The 22,464-nt window shown below is 29.3% G+C and overlaps 4 protein-coding genes across 4 annotated transcripts; all 4 read right to left on the minus strand.

Moving 5' to 3' along the window:
- Window positions 1-137: 137 nt before the first annotated feature.
- Window positions 138-2,465, minus strand: VNE69_05027 (Rqc2 RqcH-like protein; the record flags this gene model as incomplete). Its single annotated transcript, XM_065473503.1, has 1 exon — window positions 138-2,465. The coding sequence occupies one exon, from the start codon at window positions 2,463-2,465 to the stop codon at window positions 138-140; it is 2,328 nt and encodes a 775-aa protein (XP_065329575.1).
- A 303-nt stretch (window positions 2,466-2,768) lies between these two features.
- VNE69_05028 (Obg-like ATPase 1) lies at window positions 2,769-3,875 on the minus strand (the record flags this gene model as incomplete). The annotated part of the gene is made up of 1 exon (XM_065473504.1): window positions 2,769-3,875. The coding sequence occupies one exon, from the start codon at window positions 3,873-3,875 to the stop codon at window positions 2,769-2,771; it is 1,107 nt and encodes a 368-aa protein (XP_065329576.1).
- Window positions 3,876-5,609: 1,734 nt separating this feature from the next.
- Window positions 5,610-6,173, minus strand: VNE69_05029 (uncharacterized protein; the record flags this gene model as incomplete). The annotated part of the gene is made up of 1 exon (XM_065473505.1): window positions 5,610-6,173. The coding sequence occupies one exon, from the start codon at window positions 6,171-6,173 to the stop codon at window positions 5,610-5,612; it is 564 nt and encodes a 187-aa protein (XP_065329577.1).
- Window positions 6,174-18,850: 12,677 nt separating this feature from the next.
- On the minus strand, window positions 18,851-21,520 carry VNE69_05030 (prp pol polyprotein-like; the record flags this gene model as incomplete). The annotated part of the gene is made up of 1 exon (XM_065473506.1): window positions 18,851-21,520. The coding sequence occupies one exon, from the start codon at window positions 21,518-21,520 to the stop codon at window positions 18,851-18,853; it is 2,670 nt and encodes an 889-aa protein (XP_065329578.1).
- Window positions 21,521-22,464: the final 944 nt, after the last annotated feature.

Consider the following 22,464-nt stretch of genomic DNA (forward strand, 5'->3'; position numbering starts at 1 on the left):
AAAAATTTTACATTTGAAATATAATGAAAATTCATTATTAGATACAAGAAATAATATATCAATTCTCTATTAGATGTTATATAACAATCCTCTATTAGATTCGTATACTGCATGCTTATTAAAAATAATGTAAATTTTTATTTTATCTCTTTACCTATTTTGATATTAGTAGGAAGCACATTCATAAATTCCTCTACACTTATCCGCTTTATTATCTTTATAACTCTCTCCTCTGTGTTCTTTATAAACTCATTTATAATTCCCTGTACCACTTTCCCTTTCTTATCTTTCCCCGGTAAAATCCTCACTTTAAACTTATAAAAATCTTTAAAAATTTTATACGGTCCACTCATAGGTAAAGCAAAATCCACTTCATACCCAGTCGGGTCTGTAATAAATACTGTATCTTCATATTTAATAAAAAAATCTCCTTCTTTTACATCATCACTAGTTTTAAATAACAATCCAAGTCCATATTCAATTTTATAAACATTTAAAAAATTTTTAACTCCTCTAATTAAAAAAGACCCTTTTGGTAAATATTGACCAGTAGGAGGAATCTTTGAAACTTGATCACCTGTAACATAAAAAACAGGACTAATTACATTTAAATCCCAACATGAACTATTACATAAAGCAGCTAAAGCTGCTTCTTCTAAAATAACATCATTTGGACATATTATACTAGATCCACCAGATGACTCAGTATGGAAATATAAAGAAGTGGGTAATAAATACTTTTTAACTAATATTTCATTCTGTTGACTATTTTTACCACCAATTATTAGTTTTTTATTAGTTGTGAAAAAAAAGTGGAATTTTTCAAACCAGAAAACGGGTCTCTGGATTTTTACTTTTTCATCTTTTTTAAATGATTTGATTTTTACTGTTTCTATGGCTATTTTAGTTTTATTGATTTTTTCTTGTAATTTTTTTTTTTTTTCGTAAAAATTTTTAATATTTTGATGTATTGATTTATCAAAAAATATTTCAATAAAATTAGAATCATCAGTTGATTTGTCATATTTATCATTTAAGTTTGATTCATCATATTTAAAGTGTTCATTTTTATTAGTTGATTTGTCATATGTATCTTTATTAGTTGTTTCATCATTCTTGTCATTTTTTAAGTTTATTATACATGAATTGGTTTTAAAATCAGATCTAATTATACTTAAAGCTACTTCATTGCCTTTATTTTTCTCATCATCTTGATATTTCATAAAATCATCCCATTTCATTTTGTTTTTTACTACTGATTTGTGAATATTAATTATTTCTTCTACTAAATCTTCATTATCTAGTACCAAATCAGCTTTTAATGACATTTCTTCGACCATATTTTCTAATTCAACAATATGTTCATATTGTTTGTCTTTGACTTTTTGAGCTTTGTCAATATTTTGTTTTTTTGATTTTTTTCTATCAGAAAAAAAATATTCTACTGCGGAATTAAAATTATTAAAAGTTAATTTGTTATCAGAAGCGATTTCGTATGGGAAAAAATTGAAAGGTTTGCCTTTTTTGAGTTGTACAGTGCCAATATTTTGGAGATTTTGGATTTGGTCATAAAATTCTGACATTATTTGGTTAAAAATGTCAATTTTATTATTTTTAATTATTTGTGACTTGATAAAGTCTTTATAATTATCTTTAACTTGCTTATTATTGGCTTTTTTATCTTTCTTTTCTTTATAATCTGAATCTGTTGTGTTACATTTATCTTCTTTGATTTCAACATTATTGTCTTTCATGTTATCTTTGTTTTTAATATTGCCTTTTTTATCTTGTACATCTTCTTCCATTTCATTATTGTCTATGGCTTTATCTTCTTTGATTTCATTATTATTGTCTATGGCTTTATCTTCGATTTGTTTATCATCATAATTGTCTATGGCTTTATCTTCTTTGATTTCTTTATTATCTATAGCCTTAGTTATTTTATTCATTAATTTATCTACTAATTCTTTTTCAAATGGTAAAAATTCATTAAATTCCATTTTACAAAACTTCTTCCAGCTAAAATCAAACCCAACCGGGTTAAACAAATACTCCGTATTTTTAACAATATCCAATTCTTTTACAACTCTAAAAACTTCCAAAATTTTATCATTTTCATCTAAAATGAACACATTTCCACCACTAAAAAATTCTACTACGATTTTTTGACGCGTAAGTTCAAACACTATGACTCTATCAAAACCAACTTGATAAATATTTATTACTTTGTCGCGTCTAGCTTTTTTTCTTAAAATATTGCAGAAATGGCTTATACCATCATCAGCTTCAGAAGTTAGATGTATTCTTATGCCTGGTTCTATGAGTAAAATGTCTTTAGAACTGAATTTTATATAAATAATTCTTTGTTGGGTAGTATAAAAATTTTGAATGAACTTGTTTATTAATTTGGGTTTGAGTTCGTTGATAATTGCACGAATATCTAAAAATGTAAATCTCTGTTTCATATAAAGGGCTTAAAAAAAAATATTCAAATGTAATGTTGTCTAAACATATTATTAAAATATTGAAATGTTGTCTAAACATATTTTTAAAATATTCAAATGTTGTCTAAACATATTTTTAAAATATTCAAATGTAATGTTGTCTAAACATATAAAAAAAATATTCAAATGTTGTCAAAACATATAAAAAAAATATAAATGTTTTTTACATGAGAGTTATTCAAATGTTTTTTACATGAGAGTTATTAAAATATTATTTTATAATATTGTTATTAATAAACTACAATTTATATTATAATTTTTTTTTTATTTCTTTTTTTTAAGTTTACTGGTAGGAGGATTATGTTTAAATAATATAATATCTCCATCATTCACTACATATTGTTTACCTCTCTGATGATATTTCCCTTGTTTCTTTACTTCCGCCTCAGATCCAAGTTCAACCATGTCATCATATGAACAAACTTCTGCCATTATAAAATAATTCATAAAATCACTATGAATGACTGCTCCCGCTTGCGGGGCAGTCACTCCTCGTCTTATTGTCCAACTTCTTACTTCATCTTTACCAACAGTAAAAAAATTTATTAAATTTAATAATTCATACCCTTTTTTAGCTAATTTATTAATAAAAGGCGTCCTCTTCTCACTAGTATGCTCATAAATAGCACTAAAAACAATAACATTCCTTGTAAAAGACAACAAAGCTTTCAAATGTTTATTAACTCGTTTTTTTTCATAATCTTCTTCACTGACATTTGCTAAATAAACCACATTTTTAACTGTCAATAAATCCATAGTAGAAATAAAAGACACTTCTTCGTCAGTAAAAGAGTGCTCATTTACCCAAGAAGATTCCAAAATTTTTAAAATTTTTTCTACTAGTTCTAACCTATCTTTAAATTTTTTGTCTAATGCTTTTCCTCTATTGTCTTTGATCATTCGATCATAAAATTTTTTTAATGTTTCTATATCTTTTTTTCTAAGTTCGTCGTTGACAACTTTTATATCGCGAAGTGGATCAACAGAATCATCAACATGTAAAACTTCTGCGTCTTCAAAACAGCGCACTACATGGAAAATGGCATCTACGTTACGAATATGATTTAAAAAACAATTTCCCAAGCCAAATCCCTCACTGGCGCCTTTTACTAAGCCGGCAATGTCTGTCACATTAAGACAAGCTTTGACGACTTTATTAGGACGGCAAATCTTCACTAAATTGTCACATCTAACGTCGTCTATCTCGACTTTACCAAATGATGGGTCAATAGTACAAAATGGATAATTTTCAGCTGGGACGGAATTTTTAGTAAGAAAATTAAATAAAGTACTTTTGCCAGTATTAGGAAGGCCAACTATTCCTACAGTCAAATTATTTGATTTAGAAGATCTTGTAAATTGTATTGTCATCTTACAGGGGGAGAAAAATGTAAAAACGAAAGAGCAAATTTCAAAGTATTTAACTAAGTCAATGGCTCAAGTAAGAAGCCCATTTCTAGAGCAGAATATTTAGTACAAAAAATTAACAAATCTACAGTTAGTGCATATTTACTTGAATTTACATAATTAAATACAACAAACATATCAAAATAAACCTCAAGAAGCTTTTTGTTTAAGAAAACTTTGTGTATAAATTTCGTATGTGTCTTTAAATTTTCTTGATCAAGAATGAAGAATATGATTTATAAAAAACATTATAAGGTGAGATAAAAAGGAGAATAATCAAAACATATAACTTTCTTAAGTATGTCATTTTGACGTTATCTTGTTTTAAATTATTTAATGTTTTTTGAAAATGTTAAAAAAGAAATCAATTTAAGATCTAAGTTTTACGTAGATGTGAAATAAAAGTCGATTTAAACTCATAGTTTCTACAGTTTGATATTTAAGTGATTGATTAAGCCAATTTTTATACTAGGCAAAAAAAATTTGAGACACAAAAACTACGAAAAATAGTGGTAAAAAATTCAATAAAGTTCATTCGACGAATCGTATGATAATGACTAACTAGTAAATAACATATATAAACGAAAAGATGCGTTTCAATTACAATTGAAGATGTTTTTTCGGTACATGACCGTTTGGAACCCGCTTTGGGAAAATGAACCCGCATTGGAAAATTCAAAAAAAGGGAAGAATAAAAAAAATTATTAAAAAGGGACTTAACGATTTATTTTTAATAATGACAGAAGACAATTTATCCGGGGATTTTTGGGAATTTGGAAAGCCCAGTGAAACTATAAAAGGTACTCATAGTGTTCTTCTTTGTTTATGTTAAGATCGAATATCTCTTATAGAAATGAGCCAAAACCAACTAAATTATATGGTGTTGTGACTCAGAATCGCTAGAGGTTACAGCATTTATGGAGTGTTTCTTAGTACTGTGCTCCATCCCTTTGATTAGCTAATGTGGTATCATATGCTACCCATTAATTAGTGATCATAATAGAAACAGGTTATACAATTTCTTGTATTACCTCAAGGAAGAAGCAGTATTTATACTAGTTACAGAAACGAGCAAGACGCACGCCAATTCCGCATCAAATGTTTCCAAAATAAACCTTTCTTTGTATTCCATGTAGAAATACATTTCATCACTAAAAACCTCATCTGCCTCAACAAACATTGTTTTTGCCAATTTTGCCATTTTTTTAAAGGGGGGTCCTTTAAAATTTCAATGCGGGTTCATTTCCCCAAAGCGGGTTCCAAACGGCCATGTACCGTTTTTTATTTAATTTTATTGTAATATTTAAGTACATAAAGACATATAGTTAGAATAGTTTATTCGTTTCTATTCAAGTCGATTTTCATTTCAAAAATAAAAATTTTGATCGTTAATAATTTGTGTATTTACATTTATTGTTTTTTATTTAGTAAATTTACCATTTATTTTATTTTTTTAGATTTTCCATTTATATTGTTTTTTTAGATTTTCCATTTATATTGTTTTTTTAGATTTTCCATTTATATTGTTTTTTTACTAATGTAATCCTATTTATATCATTTTTTATTGTCAAATACACTTATAAATTTGCACTGTTTAATAGACAATTGCTTGCTTTTTAAAAAAAAATTTTAAAAATATGTTAGTTTTATGATAAAATGCATCGTAGCCGTCATAAGTCGGATTTATTCAAGGTTTCTTTAATATTTGTGGATATCGGAATTCTCTTCGTAATAGAAAAACTCGTCATAATTTATTTTTGATCCCTCAGTTAGTCCTTGTTTAATTAATTTAACTGCTTTTTCAACGGGCTCAAAACTACTCCATTCTGGTAAGATATCAGTGACTGTTTTATACAAAACATGTCTATTCTTATGTATATATTTTTCCACTTCGTCTCTTTCCAATAAAATTTTTATTTCAACATAAAATTCTTTAAGCGTTTCAACAGCTTGGAAACAATACTCTTCCCGAACCATAAAAACTCGTCCTTCGCCTTTGATATCTTTAATTAAAGGAATATTCTTTTCATTCATGTCTAGTAATTTGGCCCAGCTTTGTCTATCAATAGTATCGATTTCTGGAAGCCCTAAAACTACTACAAGTTTATATTTACAGTCAACTAGTTTTATATTAGAAATTGCAATTTCTAGCAACTCATTTTTATCAAGTTTATTCATCCAATCAATTATTACTTTCCGCCTATTAGTAAAAAAAGGTTTTTTTGATGAAGTTTTTTTCATTCTTTCTTCTTGTACAGTCATTAGTATGGAAATTTGCATAAGTTTTTATAAATAACAGTAATCAATCATAATTACTTTTTTTGATACATGTTTCAAAAATGAAATATATTTTTTAGCTTATATTTATAATAATTAGATTATTGGTTCTATATTAGAAAATTCACTTCATTTTAATAACTGTGATTTGTAAAAACCTTTTGTTTATAATTGACAGTTTGTTTAATTATTGGCCAATCGTTTTTTTCTCGTATACTTAAAAGTATACATGCATATTGTCAGGCTGCAGACCTGCACTGACGATACGGCTTCCAGTTAAACAATAATAATTGGACCTGTCAAACATCTCGAAGTAGTGTAAACAAACATTGGACATTTGACATGCACAAACTAAAAGTAGGAAAAGTGCATGTCACATGAAGTACTACTACTTTAGTAGAACTTTGGTTTCTTGTTTGTTTGTTTACATCTCAAAGAGTTTGACAGTTAATCTAATTAACTATTTAAACGGAATTTACCCCTAACCCACAATTCCGATGAGCAACAAAAAAGATAACAACTTAAATAAATATGTTAACTTAGACTCACCCTCTTCTACTTCGGATCAGGCTACATGCCGGATCACACATATATTAAAAATTAATTGTAAAAGACAGAATCAGCAAAACGGTAAAAAAAATAACCAAAAATTTTATGAAGAGAAAAATCATAAATGATTGACGTCACACGCCAGTATACTTTAACGTCTCGCTCGTAAGAGAAATTTTTGTTCCCATAGGATACAAATCCCTTGAAACATTACGACTAATTGAATTATTAATTAAATTTGTGTATTGTAAAAAGACATAATCAGCAAAACGTGAGAAACCCTACTAAACCTCCCTCGAAAAAAAACATCAAATAAATAAAAATAAAAACAAAATGTTTATTGCAAAAATAGACAACCAGTTTCGAAACAAACGTTCCTAGATCATCATTATAAGTTCCATACAAAAGGAGGTCAAATCCGCCCAAAGAAAAATACATTCAAATAAAAGAAACTAGTGTATGCTTTCCCGTTTTAAAAACGGGATCTAAATGTTAAGTTTTTTAATATATCTTTCATCCTTAAATTTTGAAGAGTTTCCATTTTGGGATGATTGAATTTGACAGAGTTTAGACATGATTTTTAAAAATACTTTTTAGCAACATATAAGAAGTTATGTTGTTTTAAAACATTTAATAATCTCAATGAGATAATTTTGGGAACTTCAAAGCTAAATTGTTGACACTTATTGTCAACAAATTTTTATTGTTAAACTTTTTTGTAATTTTTCTAGAAGGGTTAAATAAATTCTAAAAAACGATTCTGACGATATTTTGGAACGGAGTTTTACAAAAATAATAAAAAGAATCGAAAAGTATTAACTGACAACATACACACTTAGAATAGTCAAATTAAAGCAATAAATCTATATTTGATATTATATTAACATAAAAGGCCCAAAACATATCGTTTAGATTTTACAAAACCACAAAAAAGAGGGGTAAAAAATTAAATAAAATTCTTTTATATATATGACTAGCGTATGCTTTCCCGTTTTGAAAACGGGATCTAAATGTTTTGTTTGGAAATATGTATTTCCCCTTTTAATCTTGTTAAGTTTCCATTTTGGAATGAATGAATTTAAAAAGGAGAAAATATAATTTTAAAAATACTTTTTAGTAACATATAAAGAGCAAAGTCGATCTAAAAACATTTAATAATTATAATGAGATAATTTTTGGAACTTCTAAGCTCAAGTTTTGACACTTATATTCAACTTTTTTTTTGGTACATGTTTTTGTGAATTTTTCTAGAAGGGTTAAATAAATTCTAAAAAACGATTCTGACGATATTTTGGGACCAAGCTTTTCGAAAATAACAATCATAATTAAAATGTATTAACACATAGTATACACACTTGGAATAGTCAAATTAAAACATTGAATTTATTTTTAATATTATAATAACATAAAAGCCTCAAAATGTATCGTTTAGAAATTTCAAAATCACAAAAAAGAGGGGTAAAAAATTAAATAAAATTCTTTTATATATATGATGACTAGTGTATGCTTTCCCGTTTTGAAAACGGGATTTATAGTTTTGTTTTATAATATGTACCTCCTTTATCTTTTTGTGAATTTCCAAGTTTGGGAAGAGGGAATTTGAAAAGAAACTATGATTTTGAAAAATACTTTTAAGTAACATATAAGGAGTAAATTTGATCTAAAAACATTTAATAAATATAATGAGATAAGTTTGGGAACTTCTAGCTCAGTTTTTGACACTTATATTCAAAATCTTAATTAGTTAATTGTTTTTGCAATTTTTCTAGAAGGGTCAAATAAATTCTAAAAAACGATTCTGACGATATTTTGAAACTGAGTTTAACAAAAATAATAATTAAAATTAAAAAGTATTAACTAATAACATACACACTTAGAATAGTTAAATTATCGCAATAAATCTATATATGATATTTAAATAACATAGAAAGCCTAATATATATAGTTTAGAAATTTCAAAGTCACAAAAAAGAGGGATAAAAAATTAAATAAAATTCTTTTATATATATGACTAGCGTATGCTTTCCCGTTTTGAAAACGGGATCTAAATGTTTAGTTCTTAAATTTGTACCTCCATTATATTCTTTTCGAATTTTCCTTTCATAAGACGAATTTGAAAAGGAGAAAACATGATTTTGAAAAATATTTTTTAGTAACATATAAGGAGATAAGTTGATCTAAAAACATTTAATAATTATAATGAGATAATTTTGGGAACTTCTAAGCTCAAGTTTTGACACTTATATTCAAAATCTTTATTAGTTAATTGTTTTTGCAATTTTTGTGGAAGGGTTAAATAAATTCCAAAAAACGATTCTGACGATATTTTGGAACTGAGTTTTACAAAAATAATAATCAAAACAAAAATGCATTAATATAAAGTATACACACTTAAAATTATTAAATTGAAACATCTAATCTATATTTGATATTATATTAACATGAAAGGCTCAAAACATATCGTTTAGAATTTTTATAACCACAAAAAAGAGGGGTAAAAAATTAAATAAAATTCTTTTATATATATACTAGCGTATGCTTTCCCGTTTTGAAAACGGGAATTGTATGTTTTGTTTTATAATATGTCGCTCCTCGGTGAATTTTTGTGAGTTTCTATTTTGGGATGTTAGAATTTGATAGGATGAAGACATCGTTTTCAAAAATACTTTTTAGTAACATATAAAAGGTAAAGTTGAGTTGAAAACACTTATGAGTCTCGTTGAAATAATTCTTGGATTTTTAAGCTCAATTTATGACACTTATATTCAACTTTTTTTTTGTTAATGTTTTAGTGAATTTTTTCTAGAAGGGTCAAATAAATTCTAAAAAACGATTCTGACGATATTTTGGAACTGAGTTTAACAAAAATAAAAATCAAAATTAAAAAGTATTAACTAATAACATACACACTTAGAATAGTCAAATTAAAGCAATAAATCTATATTTGATATTATATTAACGTAAAAAGCTCAAACCATATCGTATAGAATTTTTAAAACCACAAAAAAGAGGGGTAAAAAATTAAATAAAATTCTTTTATATATATGACTAGCGTATGCTTTCCCGTTTTGAAAACGGGTTTTGAATGTTTTGTTTTTTAATATGTCGCCCCTCGGTAAATTTTGGTGAGTTTCTATTTCGGGATGATTGAATTTGATAGGATGAAGACATCGTTTTTAAAAATACTTTTTAGTAACATATAAGGAGTTAAGTTAAGTTAAAAACACTTTTGAGTCATATTGAAATGCTTTTATAAACTTCTAAGCTCAACTTTTGACCTTTATCTTTAAAATCATTATTGGTTAAATGTTTTTACAATTTTTCGCGGAAGGGTCAAATAAATTCTAAACAACGATTCTGACGATATTTTGGGACCATGCTTTCCAAAAATAACAAACTAAATCAAAATGTATTAACACATAGTATACACACTTGGAATAGTCAAATTAAAACATTGAATTTATTTTTAATATTTTAATAACGTAAAAGCATCAAAATGTATCGTTTAGTAATTTCAAACCCACAAAAAAGAGGGGTAAAAAATTAAATAAAATTCTTTTATATATATGACTAGCGTATGCTTTCCCGTTCTAAGAACGGGATTATTATGTTTTGTTTATGGTATGTACCTCCTTTAATTTTTTTTTTGAGTTTCCATTTTTGGTTTGACAAAGAAAAAGAAATAGTATAATTTAAAAAACACTTTTTATGAACATTTAAATAATGAAATGAACTTATAAACACTTATGAATCTTAATGAGATATGTTTAAAACTCTAAAAGCTCAGTTTTATTCACTTACATTCAACTTTTCTTTGGTACATGTTTTTTAAATTTTTTCTAGAAGGGTTAAATAAATTCTAAAAAACGATTCTGACGATATTTTGAGACCAAGCTTTTTAAAATTAAGAATTAAAACAAAAAAGTTTTAACATTTAGTATACGCACCTACAATTATCAAATTAAAACATTAAATCTAAAAACGATATTATATTAACATAATAAGCTATTATAAGAAGTTTAGATTTTACAAAATTATAAAAAAGAGGGGGAAAAAATTAAATAAAATTCTTTTATATATATGATATATATATATGACTAGCGTATGCTTTCCCGTTTTGAAAACGGGATCTAAATGTTTAGTTTTTTAATATGGAACCTCCAGGGTAAATTTTGTTAAGTTTCCATTTTAAGATGAATGAATTTGAAAAGGAGAAAACATGAATTTAGAAAAATACTTTTTAGTATAATATAAGAAGTAAAGTAGAACTAAAAACATTTAATAATTATGATGAGATAATTTTTGGTTTTTCTAAGCTCAATTTTTGACACTTATATTCAATTTCTTTTTTGTTAATTGTTTTTAGGATTTTTCGTGGAAGGGTCAAATAAATTCTAAAAAACGATTCTGACGATATTTTGGAACTGAATTTTACAAAAATAATAATAAGAATAAAAATGCATTAATATATAATATACGCACTCACAATCATCAAATTAGTGCATTAAATTCATTTTTGATATTATAATAACAGAATAAGCTATAAAAAGAAGTTTAGATTTTACAAAATCATAAAAAAGAGGGGTAAAAAATTAAATAAAATTCTTTTATATATATGACTAGCGTATGCTTTCCCGTTTTGAAAACGGGATCTAAAAGTTTAGTTTTATAATTTGTGCCGTCTCAGTAAATTTTGTTAAGTTTCCATTTTGGGATGATTGAATTTGACAGGGTGAAGACATAATTTTTAAAATACTTTTTAGTGACATAGAAGATGTAAAGTTAAGTTAAAAACACAATTTAATCTTACTTAGATAATTTTAAAGCACCTAAAGCTCATTTTTGACACTTATATTCAAAATCTTTATTGGTTAATGTTTTTGTGGATTTTTTCGTGGAAGGGTCAAATAAATTCTAAAAAACGATTCTGACGATATTTTGGAACTGAGTTTAACAAAAATAATAATCAAAATTAAAAAGTATTAACTAATAACATACACACTTAGAATAATTAAATTAAAGCAATAAATCTATATTTGATATTGCAAACACACAAAAAGTATGAAATATGTAGTCTGGACATTTCAAATTGACAAAAAAGAGGGGTAAAAAATTAAAAAAAAATTCTTTTATATATATGACTAGCGTATGCTTTCCCGTTTTGAAAACGGAATTTGAATGTTTAGTTTTTTAATTTGTCCCTAATTGGTAATTTTCGTTAAGTTTCCATTTAAGGATAATGAATTTAAAAAGGAGAAAACATGATTTTTAAAAATACTTTTTACCAACATATAAGAAGTTATGTTGTTTTAAAACATTTAAAAATCTCAATGAGATAATTTTGGGAACTTCTAAGCTCAATTGTTGACACTTATTGTCAACAAAATTTTATTGTTAACTTTTTTGTAATTTTTTCTAGAAGGGTTAAATAAATTCTAAAAAACGATTCTGACGATATTTTGGAACTGAGTTTTCTATAAATAATAAATAGTTTAGAAAGGCATTAATATATAGTATGCGCACTTACAATTATCAAATTTAAGCATTGAGTTTAAATTTGATATTATAATAACACAATAAGCTATAATAAGAAGTTTAGATTTTACAAAATCACAAAAAAGAGGGGTAAAAAATTAAAAAAAAATTCTTTTATATATATGATGATGATGATAAAATAGATCCGATACAGAATGATATGAAAAATCAGCAAAAACGAAGAAAAGCCACCAAAAACTCCACTGCAAAAGAAAAATCATCAATAATCGCGCTTACACGCCAGCATACCTTTACGGCCTTGCTTGTAGGAGAAAAAATTCGTTCCCATAGGATACATCCTTAGTCATATATGACTAGAGACCCAATTTCATGGATCTGATGAAAAACGACATCGCCTGGCTCAATACACCATTTAAGAACACAACTCAGTTCAGCGGAAAAAATACAGCATCAGTATCATGCCCGACCTCTCCCAGGTCAATTATATAAATATAAATTTTGTCGTTAACAAGTTAACTTAATTTTTCTTCCATTTCTGGATATTTACTTTTTTAATTAATCTTCATTAATTATTCATGTTATTGTTGATCTTCTTGAGTTTGTTATTGAATAGTATCGCTCTGGAGACAACCATCCTGTCTAGGGACTCAATGATCAAGCAGAGTTCTTTTATATGTTTCGGATTATTCTTCAACCCAATCTTATTACCAAGAAGTTGCTTTGTTTTTTCTTGGTTATTTGTTTGTGAACATGTTAGTAGAGGCAGTTTATTTCGCCACGATGATCTTATTTCGTTTAATGACGAGCACTCTAACAGGAATGTTCTAAATTTTCTTGTGGTCCATCACACAAAAAGCACATCATTCTATAACTCACTGGAATTCTCTTTGCATTGGCTATTGAGGAGGACCACCTTACTAGATTACATCTTAATCTAGTGTATGTTCTTATCTTTCTATTGTTGACTTTGTTTATGACATATTTCAACTGTGAGCTTCTTATGTCATAAATATCTGCTATTGATGCAGCTACAGAAGTATTTATCGTTCTCCTTCTTCTTAGTACATCAGTTATTTTTGTAGTAACAGATACATTGTTACTTGTTTCATAGTCGTTGCCGACGAATCTTTTTAATCACCTTTGCGTTCTTGTAGACCAGGTGGTTTTTCTTTCTTTCGGATTGATTGAGATTATATCCGAGATTATAGTTTTATTGTGTTTCCACTTATTATATGCTCTAAATCTACTTAAGGCTGCTTGTATATGAATTCGTTCTATACTGAACTCATCCATTAATCTATCTAGAGGAATCACTACTCGTTTGAATATCATCCTCAATGATGTTCTTAAGATCCTATTGATCTTACCTGCTCTTGTACTTGACATTCACCACAGTTCACTACCATACATTAGTGTGGGTACTAGTACACATTTGATTAAGATCGCCTTGAAGTAAAGGTTGATGCTATTATTCATCAACTTGGGCATCAAGGCGTCCAAGGCTTTCTTGCCACGCATTGCTGCGTCTTTGACCAAGTGTTCTTCTAGCGTGTTTCTTTTAATTAAGACACCTAGATATCTGTATTCAGTGACTTCCTCAATCACACCAAAGTCTGTACTGAGAGAATACAAACTTCGGAATTCTTGTATTTTAGAATCAGCAGCCCATTCTAATATTCCGCTTTTTGTGAAGTTAATCCTCATTCTGTTATTAACCGCCCAATTAGAAATTCTATTGATCTTATTATTAAGATCATCAATGTTGTTTCCGAAGACAACAATACCATCGGCGAACATCAGTCCTGGAACTCTTGTATTTGATCTTGGGATCAAGACACCATCTATGCCGTCAAAAATATCATTGATAAATATATTGAACAGCATTGGAGAACAAGGGCATCCTTGTCTCACTCCTTTTCTGTAGCCATAGCCACTTGATGTTTCTCCGGCGATTTTTATTCGCATGGTGGTGTTTTTATAGATATCCTTTATTGTATTTATCAAATACTTGGGGATATCTAGATTTTCTAGCTTACTAAATAATAAGTCGTGACTTACATTATCATAAGCTTTCTCAAAGTCTATGAAACACATCACTGTGTTCACGCCTCTGAATTCTCTTCTTCTTACTACTTCAAGTAGGGAAGTAATTTGGTTCACACATTCTTCACCTTCTCTAAATCCTGCTTGGTATTTAGAGATGATGTTATTTTCTTCAACAAATTGGGTCAATCTGTCGTTAATTATCTTGAGATAGATCTTACTAATTGTGTTAATTACGGAGATTCCCCTATAATTATTCAGATCTGTCTCATCTCCTTTTTTGTGGAGGCAAATCATGTTTGCCATGCTCCAGTATTCAGGAGGACTAATTCCACAAATATATTTATTAAATTCATTTAGCATGAATTTAAAGAATTTATCTTTTACTGCTCTAGTCAGTAAGTGTTTGTATAGCTCGGTTGGAATCTCATCAGGACCGGCTGCTTTGTTATTTCCGCATTTCTTCAGTGCGGATAAAAATTCTTCATCTGTTATCTCTAGAGGAAGATCAACAAGATCTACTTTATCATAGGCATTGACATCTATATCATTCTCTGACGCCAATTCAGCGTAAAATTTATTCGCTATTTCTAGCTTCTTTGCTCGGCAAGTCTGAAGAATCTTATTGTGGTCAATTAGAGCCACTTGATCCAAACGAATGGAAACACTTCTATTTTTCAGCCATTGCCAGAATTCTCTTGATCTATTACTTTTAAAGAGCTTTATTCCTCTCAAAGCCCAAAGTTTCGATCTATCTTTGCGAATCAATTTCTTCGTATCTTCTACTCTCTTTTTGATATCTACGAGCCGGGCTAAATTGATTTCATTGTGATTTTTCATAACCGCTTTTGCTGCTAAACGCTTTTCTTTGAAGACTTTTAAGTATCTCCATCTCATTGTAAGTCCAGTGTGGACCCTTTTCTTTTTGTAGATCTTTAAAGATGTACAAGCTTTTTTAATAATCTCGGGAAGATTATTCATACTTAATTGTTGATTACTCAACTTCATTTTAAGCCTTTTAATCACTTTCGGATTTTCCAGCATCTTTTTATCATAGACTAGTTGATCAGAGATCTTATCAACAGTTAGTGAGATATATTTTTTGAGCACTAAGTGATCACTTAGTACCCAAGACTTTGATATAATGATCTTCTCATTATCGTATTCTTTCAGCCTAAAGATGGTATCAATTTTTCTCTTAGATCTTTTCCCATCTTTGAGAATCCTTGTACCATCTTTGCTGTTATACTTCATCGTAACTGGTAAACCAATTACTACTAGTTTTTTCTTGAGAGAAGAACTCTGCATATTCATATCTCCCACTACTATAATCTCACTATAATAGTTTCTGAATTTCTCTTTTTCTAGAAGAGACAAAAGTCTGGCAAGCACCTCCCTTTTGAGATCCCTGTCTTGTGGTATGTAGACATTTAAGATTAAGTATTTAATCCACTTGCCTTCTGATCTAAACTCAACCACTGTTTGCAGAATGTTTGAGTCAGTTCCCTTTTTGCTACATCTAATAGCTCCAGTGTTTCTCACCAGAGTTATTAAACCTGGTTTATTTTTTCCACTGCTTGGTGTTTCAACAGCAGTGTATTTTTCTAGTCTAAGGGATCTATTAGATTGTCTCCAAGTTTCCTGTAGACACATAATTTCTGGTTTCTCCCTCTTAAGAAGAAACTCAAGTTCTTCTCTCTTGTGGGAGAGATGGTTGATGTTGAGACTTAAGAGTTTTATCTTCTCTCTAATCTCTTTTATTGTTTTATTAGTTTTTTCTAATCCTTTTCTGTTATCATTTAAAACTTTGAAGCCTTCAGCTTAAATAATCTTAATCAATAAATTTTTATGTGTTTTTTCAACTACTATCTTTGTTAATGACGCATTTCTACGTCTAAACTTTCGTATTGTAAAAATGGCAGAATCTAATTCAGACTCTCTTTTTACAAGACATTTTCTTAGGTCTTTACAATCGACGGGAATTCTTTGCATATTAACTATACAGAAATTTTCTTGTAGTTTTCTAGTCCATAGATTTTTCCGCTGATAAAATGAAGTTATGCACTTCATCCTTCTACGGCTTCTGAAAGCTCCAAAAGGTTTATTTAATCCTGTAGGATTAGTGATTTTTTTATTTAATAAAGATAATAAATATTGAATTTTGAAAGAGAAATATCTCTTGTAAAACTTAGACTTTAAAAGAATATCAACTTTATTCATTTTTAGAGTCCTTCATTTTCCGGGCAGGTTCACCCATCATACTATGTAGGTAGATAAAATTTTTATATGCTAAATTCTCACTACCTAAATTCTTCTTTATGTACTTACAAGCTTCCGTATGTGGTATAAAATTTTTATTCATTCTAGAAACCCTCAGAAGCTCCTCCAGAATTAAATCCTTCTTTGATTTCAGAAAGTCCACCATAAATGTCTCGTCATTACAGACATATGCCTCTGGGATTTCGTCCAAGAGATTTTTTACTGCTCTTTCGCAGGTACCTTCTCTGAGCATCAAGAGAATAGACTCTTCATCTCTAAACTGCTTTAAGAGTGGGATGTCTTTTCTCTCAATAGTGAGTAGAGCAGCCCAAGCGTCTCTAGCTTGGTGCTCCTTCCATACTCCCAGACCTCCTACCAATACAAATTTAAATTTGCATTTGGATATAGGACATCCACCTCTAATAATTTTAATGAGAGCTTCTTTAGAAAGCCCTTTTGCCCAGTTCTTCTGAGGTTGAACTGGGTTTATTTTCTTGCCAGATTTCTCTTGGGATTCCTTCTTAGCCATTTTGGGGCTTGAATTTTTCTTTTCTTTGATGGAATTTTTTTTCTCGCCTAGTGACATTGTTAAGCTTTCCTTTTTGGGAAATTTAATACACTTCCCTAGGTTTTCTACTTTAATAGAAGTAAATCTATTAAGTTCTTTTAATTTAGTATGTTTAATACTAGAGTTTTTATTAAGACCAAGTTGCATCTTTGGCTTAAAGGTATGTCTGACAGACTTCCATCCATCTTTATTGATTTGGTATAGCTTAACTCCATTCTTTGGAGCTTTGCTTCTACCAGATATTATTGCTGAGATAATTTTAAGATGATTATCTACTGCTTTCTTATTTATGTCAGCTACATCGAGCTTAACATTATTGGTATTTACAACTTCATTAGTTATATTTTTACTTTCTTTAGAGACTTCAATTGTTTCTAAACACATTCTTTTGCCATCTTCTGACAATCTATCTTCTTCTTCTACTTTAGAGGCAGATTCGAGATTTTTGACATTAATTAAAATATCTTCATTTATGATTTCTAAATTAGAAACATCATTCTTTCCAGTAGCTAACTGAAGGGTTTCGCTACTGGTGACATTTGGAACATTGGAGTTAATATCCTTTTGTTCTACATGTTCTTTTGAGTGATTCTCTATCATCATCTCAATTTTGTTCTTTGATGCTTCAGTAATTTGATCACTGTCATCCATCAAATTATTTTTAATCAAATTTTTTAATTTCATTTTTTGTTTTTCTAGCTTATCGTGGAAGAGCTCCAGATATGTCTGCTGAATCGTTACTAATTCAGTAGTACTAGATATAAACTTTTTAAGATCATTAAGATCTTTTCTACTTTTATTTTTTGACATGTCCAAAAAATCATTTTTACAAATTCTTTCTGAAAGAATTTTAATTTTTTTAAGAAAATATTTCATCTCTCCATCTTTTTTGAAAGTAACGCTAGAGTTACCATCATCAGCATAAACATGCTTAATATGTTCTGTTAAATACATTTCTGTATCTAACTTGTTGTTTTGACCATCATAGTGGTCACTTGTGGCACAACTGTGCTCGCTCCTCCTTTTTTCCTCTTTACCCTTCATATTAAGTCTAGCTTAACATCTTTTGTTTTAATATTTTTATTAATTATAATATTTGTAGACGCATTTGAGACACCTATACATTTTCTTTTGCCATCTGATGTATCCCACTCTGAAATACGTCTCCAAAATACTTTTATTAAAATTCAGTTTATTATTAATATTTTTATTGTTTAATCCAGGTCTGTCCCCGGTCGTTGTTCGGTCTGTTTCCTTAATTCTTTGTTGGTTGTGTTTCATCTTGTATTGTGTGGGTCAGGGTCAATTTTTATTTATAGCTTTTATTGTTTATTTGGTACCCAAACAAACAAACAAACAAAACAAAATTAATAAATGTGTGGATCTTTAAGCAAGGATACCACAACCTGCCCTCTCCATTTTCAGGCCTGCAAATCAGTTGGTGTTGTTTTTATATTGTCAACATGTATCCACTCCTTCCTTTCGTTAATTTTTATCCAATTCTTTTTCTTACTCACTTCTGTAACCATGTAAGGCCCAACGTAACAATCGTCAATCTTATTGCCTGTAAAATTCTCGTCTTTTAATTGTTTTCCATTTTCTTGTACTACCAACTTTTTCCTTATATATTTTTTTAGAACTTCCATGTCCTTGAATTTATCTATCATATAACAACGTGATAGTTTATCGGCTATGTGATTAGATGTTCCTTCAATCGTGGTCAATTCTACATCGTATTTGTTTAGAATTAATTTCCATCGTTCGGTTCTTTTAAAAATTCCTTATTTTTAAATATGCAATTTCTACTATCAGTCTGTATTTCTATTTTGTATCCCTGTATTAATGTTCTGTAAAATTCCAATGTTTTAACGATGGCAAACATTTCTTTCTCTACAATCGTATAATTAAGCTCAGACTGCGAAAATTTTCTGCTATAATAGCCTATTACGCCACGTTCTTGGAATAAGACTGCTCCCATCCCGTTATTTGACGCGTCGCATTGTATTGAGAACTTTTTGCTAAAGTCGGGCAGTCTTAGCTGTGCTGTAGTTTTGATCTCTTCTTTTATCTCTTTTAACGCCAAGTTTTGGGCGTCTCCCCATTTCTCTTTGCAATCATTTTTCAATAGGCGCGATATATAAGAGACTCGCCTACTTACATCTGTTAAGAAATTGCGATACCAGGTGATTATTCCCATTATCTTCTGTATATCCTTTTTCCTGCATGGAATTGACTCTTCGTTTAATAGATTATCGATATTTTTAGTATCTATTCTGATCCTGTCGTTTTCAATCACGTTTCCAAGTATTTCTAGTCTCTTGGTCGCAAACATGCTTTTTTCAAAATTTATTTTAACTCTGTAGTCCATTAGTCGGTTTAATACCTCTAGTAATTTCTCATTATGTTCTTCAGGAGTTGACCCATATATCACTATGTCGTCTATATAAACGATTATATTTTTGATTCCGTGTAATATATAATTAATCGTCTTTTGGAATAATTTGGGTCCTGATTTTATTCCAAATGGTATTCGTTTATATCTGTATTGTTCTCCAAAAATCGTAAAGCTTGTAATGTCTCTGCTACCCTCTTCAAGTTCTAGTTGGTTAAACCCGTTTTTTAAATCAATTTTGCTGTAATAAGTGTTTCCTCCAAGTTTATATAAACTTTCATAAATTTTTGGTATTATACATATTTCATCTTTTATAAATTTGTTAACTGTACGATAATCAACTACTAACCTCAGTTCCTTATTTTTCTTTTCGATAAAAAATGAAGGGCTAGCATAATAGTTTCTACCTCGTTCAATGATATCGTTGGTCAGTAACCTTGATATTTCCTTTCTAGCATCAGCCTCGTACTTTACTGGTACGGTATAGTATTTAAGTTCCAGTCTATGGTCTCTAATTTTTTCATCAATATAAAGGCTTAGAGGTTCTACCTTAATTTTATCGTGTTCTTCATTCTTTTTTATATATTCAGTCAATCTACGTGGTATGTTCGTTTCATTTAAAATTTTCGGTTCTTTTATTAATAAAATTCTGTCATATAGTATAGCATCTATTTCATCTGTTTCTATCTCTTCTGCGCCGATCATTGGTAAAATAGCGTTGTTTACAATGATTCTTTTGTTTTTATAGTCAAGTAACCAGCCGTTGTTTAGTAAAAAATCACTTCCTAAGATCATTTTTTCTGGCAAATTCTTGAGAATATGTACATCTTCATAAGTCACTTTATTTAGTCCCGCGAGTCTTATTTCCACTCTGGCTTTTTTATTAGTCTTTCCTTTTGCTCCGTTCCCAAATATAAGTGATATTTCGTCAGTTTCTTGTGTCTTTATTTTTAACTTATCAGCTATTTCGGCACTCATAAAGCTCTTATTCGCTCCGCTATCGATCATTATGTCAATTGGAGTTTCGTTGATGGATCCCCTTAATTGAGTCTTCTCAAAATTATGAACGTTTTCCTTTATAAAGTACACGTTTCTATTGTCTTTATTATCGTTATTTCTTTTGTAAAAATCCTTATCATATTTAGTGCATTCCTCAGTGGTGTGGTTAGAATATTTATGCAACTTGCAGTATTTGTCTTTTTTAAATTCTGAATGGTTATTATGCATTGGTCTATTATCATTACTATTGATGCTACGAAATTCTCTAATCTCTTTAGCTCTTATCGAAATTTTTATTTCTAAGCCCTTTAAAAATTCAAATGAAGCTTGGTAACTACCGAAGCCATATTCCAGTACTCTTCCGTACGTGAACTTCCCCAAGCCGGCATGGAAAGCTTCCTCAAATAGTCTGTCAACCTCTTCATCCATTAGTTTTTCCATTGTCCTTACGATAGTTAGATTTTGTTTAATCGCGTCATAGTATTCTTGAATTTTCGTATAGTTTGTCTGGTGTATATTTAACAATTTTCTTCTGTAGTATCTTCGTTCCTCTAGAGGAAATTTAACCGAAATTAAATATTCCTTAATCTCATTCCATGTTTCATATTTATTGTAGTCCATAAGTTTATCGTCTTTTATCAGTTGTCTTAATATTGCTAACTGTATTCTTTTATCCCATTTGTTAACTTCTATTAATGTTTCAATTTCTTGGCACCATTTTAAGATGTCCAAACTGTCGATGTCTTCTATAATTTTTATTTCTTGGCTAAGTTTGTCTTCTAGTCCTTCTATCTTCATTGAGAAGGTTAGTGATTTAGTGTTAAATTGCTGTTCTTTTTTCTTCTTATCGTATTCTTTTGGGTTCTCGTCTTTTGAGCTCAAATTGATGTATCCCACTCTGAAATACGTCTCCAAAATACTTTTATTAAAATTCAGTTTATAATTAATATTTTTATTGTTTAATCCAGGTCTGTCCCCGGTCGTTGTTCGGTCTGTTTCCTTAATTCTTTGTTGGTTGTGTTTCATCTTGTATTGTGTGGGTCAGGGTCAATTTTTATTTATAGCTTTTATTGTTTATTTGGTACCCAAACAAACAAACAAAACAAAATTAATAAATGTGTGGATCTTTAAGCAAGGATACCACACCATCTTCTTACAATCGATCTTCTTCTTCTACTTTGACAGCAGACACGACATTTTTGACATTAATTAAAACATCTTCATTTATGATTTCTAATTTAGAAATATCATTGTTTCCAGTAGCTAACTGAAGGTTTTCGCTACTGGTATCATTTGGAACATCGGAATTAAAATTGTTTATTGTAAAAAAGACAGAATCAGCAAAACGAAGAAAAGCCACCAAAAACTCCACCAACCAGAAAAACATCAATAATTGCGATTACACGCCAGCATACCTCAACGGCCTCCCTTGTAGGAGAAAAATTCGTTCCCGTAGGTAACAGGTCCTTAGTCATCTCTGACTACATATTTCGCGGACCTGACGAAAACACAACTCCTGGTTCAATACACCATTTAAGAACACAACTCAGTTCAGCGGAACAATACAGCTTCAGGATCATGCCCAATTTCTCCCAGGTTAAAAATATGAAGAATTACTCGAAAGTTAACGGTGTCCTTCTCACCAGCAATGGGTCTCCCACCCCTAGAGTATAGCTGACCCTACTTACCAACCAGCAGCAAAAGGTTGGTAAGACTTAGAGATCTGCACCTAGTTAAAAAACATCAGTCCCACCCTAAAAAAAATAAAAATAAAAATAAAAATGTTTATTGTAAAAAAAGACAGAATCAGCAAAACGAAGAAAAGCCACCAAGCCACCAAAAACTCCACCAACCAGAAAAACATCAATAATTGCGATTACACGCCAGCATACCTCAACGGCCTCGCTTGTAGGAGAAAAATTTGTTCCCGTAGGTAACAGATCCTTAGTCATCTCTGACTACATATTTCG

Source organism: Vairimorpha necatrix, chromosome 5 (genome assembly GCF_036630325.1).
Source record: "Vairimorpha necatrix chromosome 5, complete sequence".
NCBI lineage: Eukaryota > Fungi > Microsporidia > Nosematidae > Vairimorpha > Vairimorpha necatrix.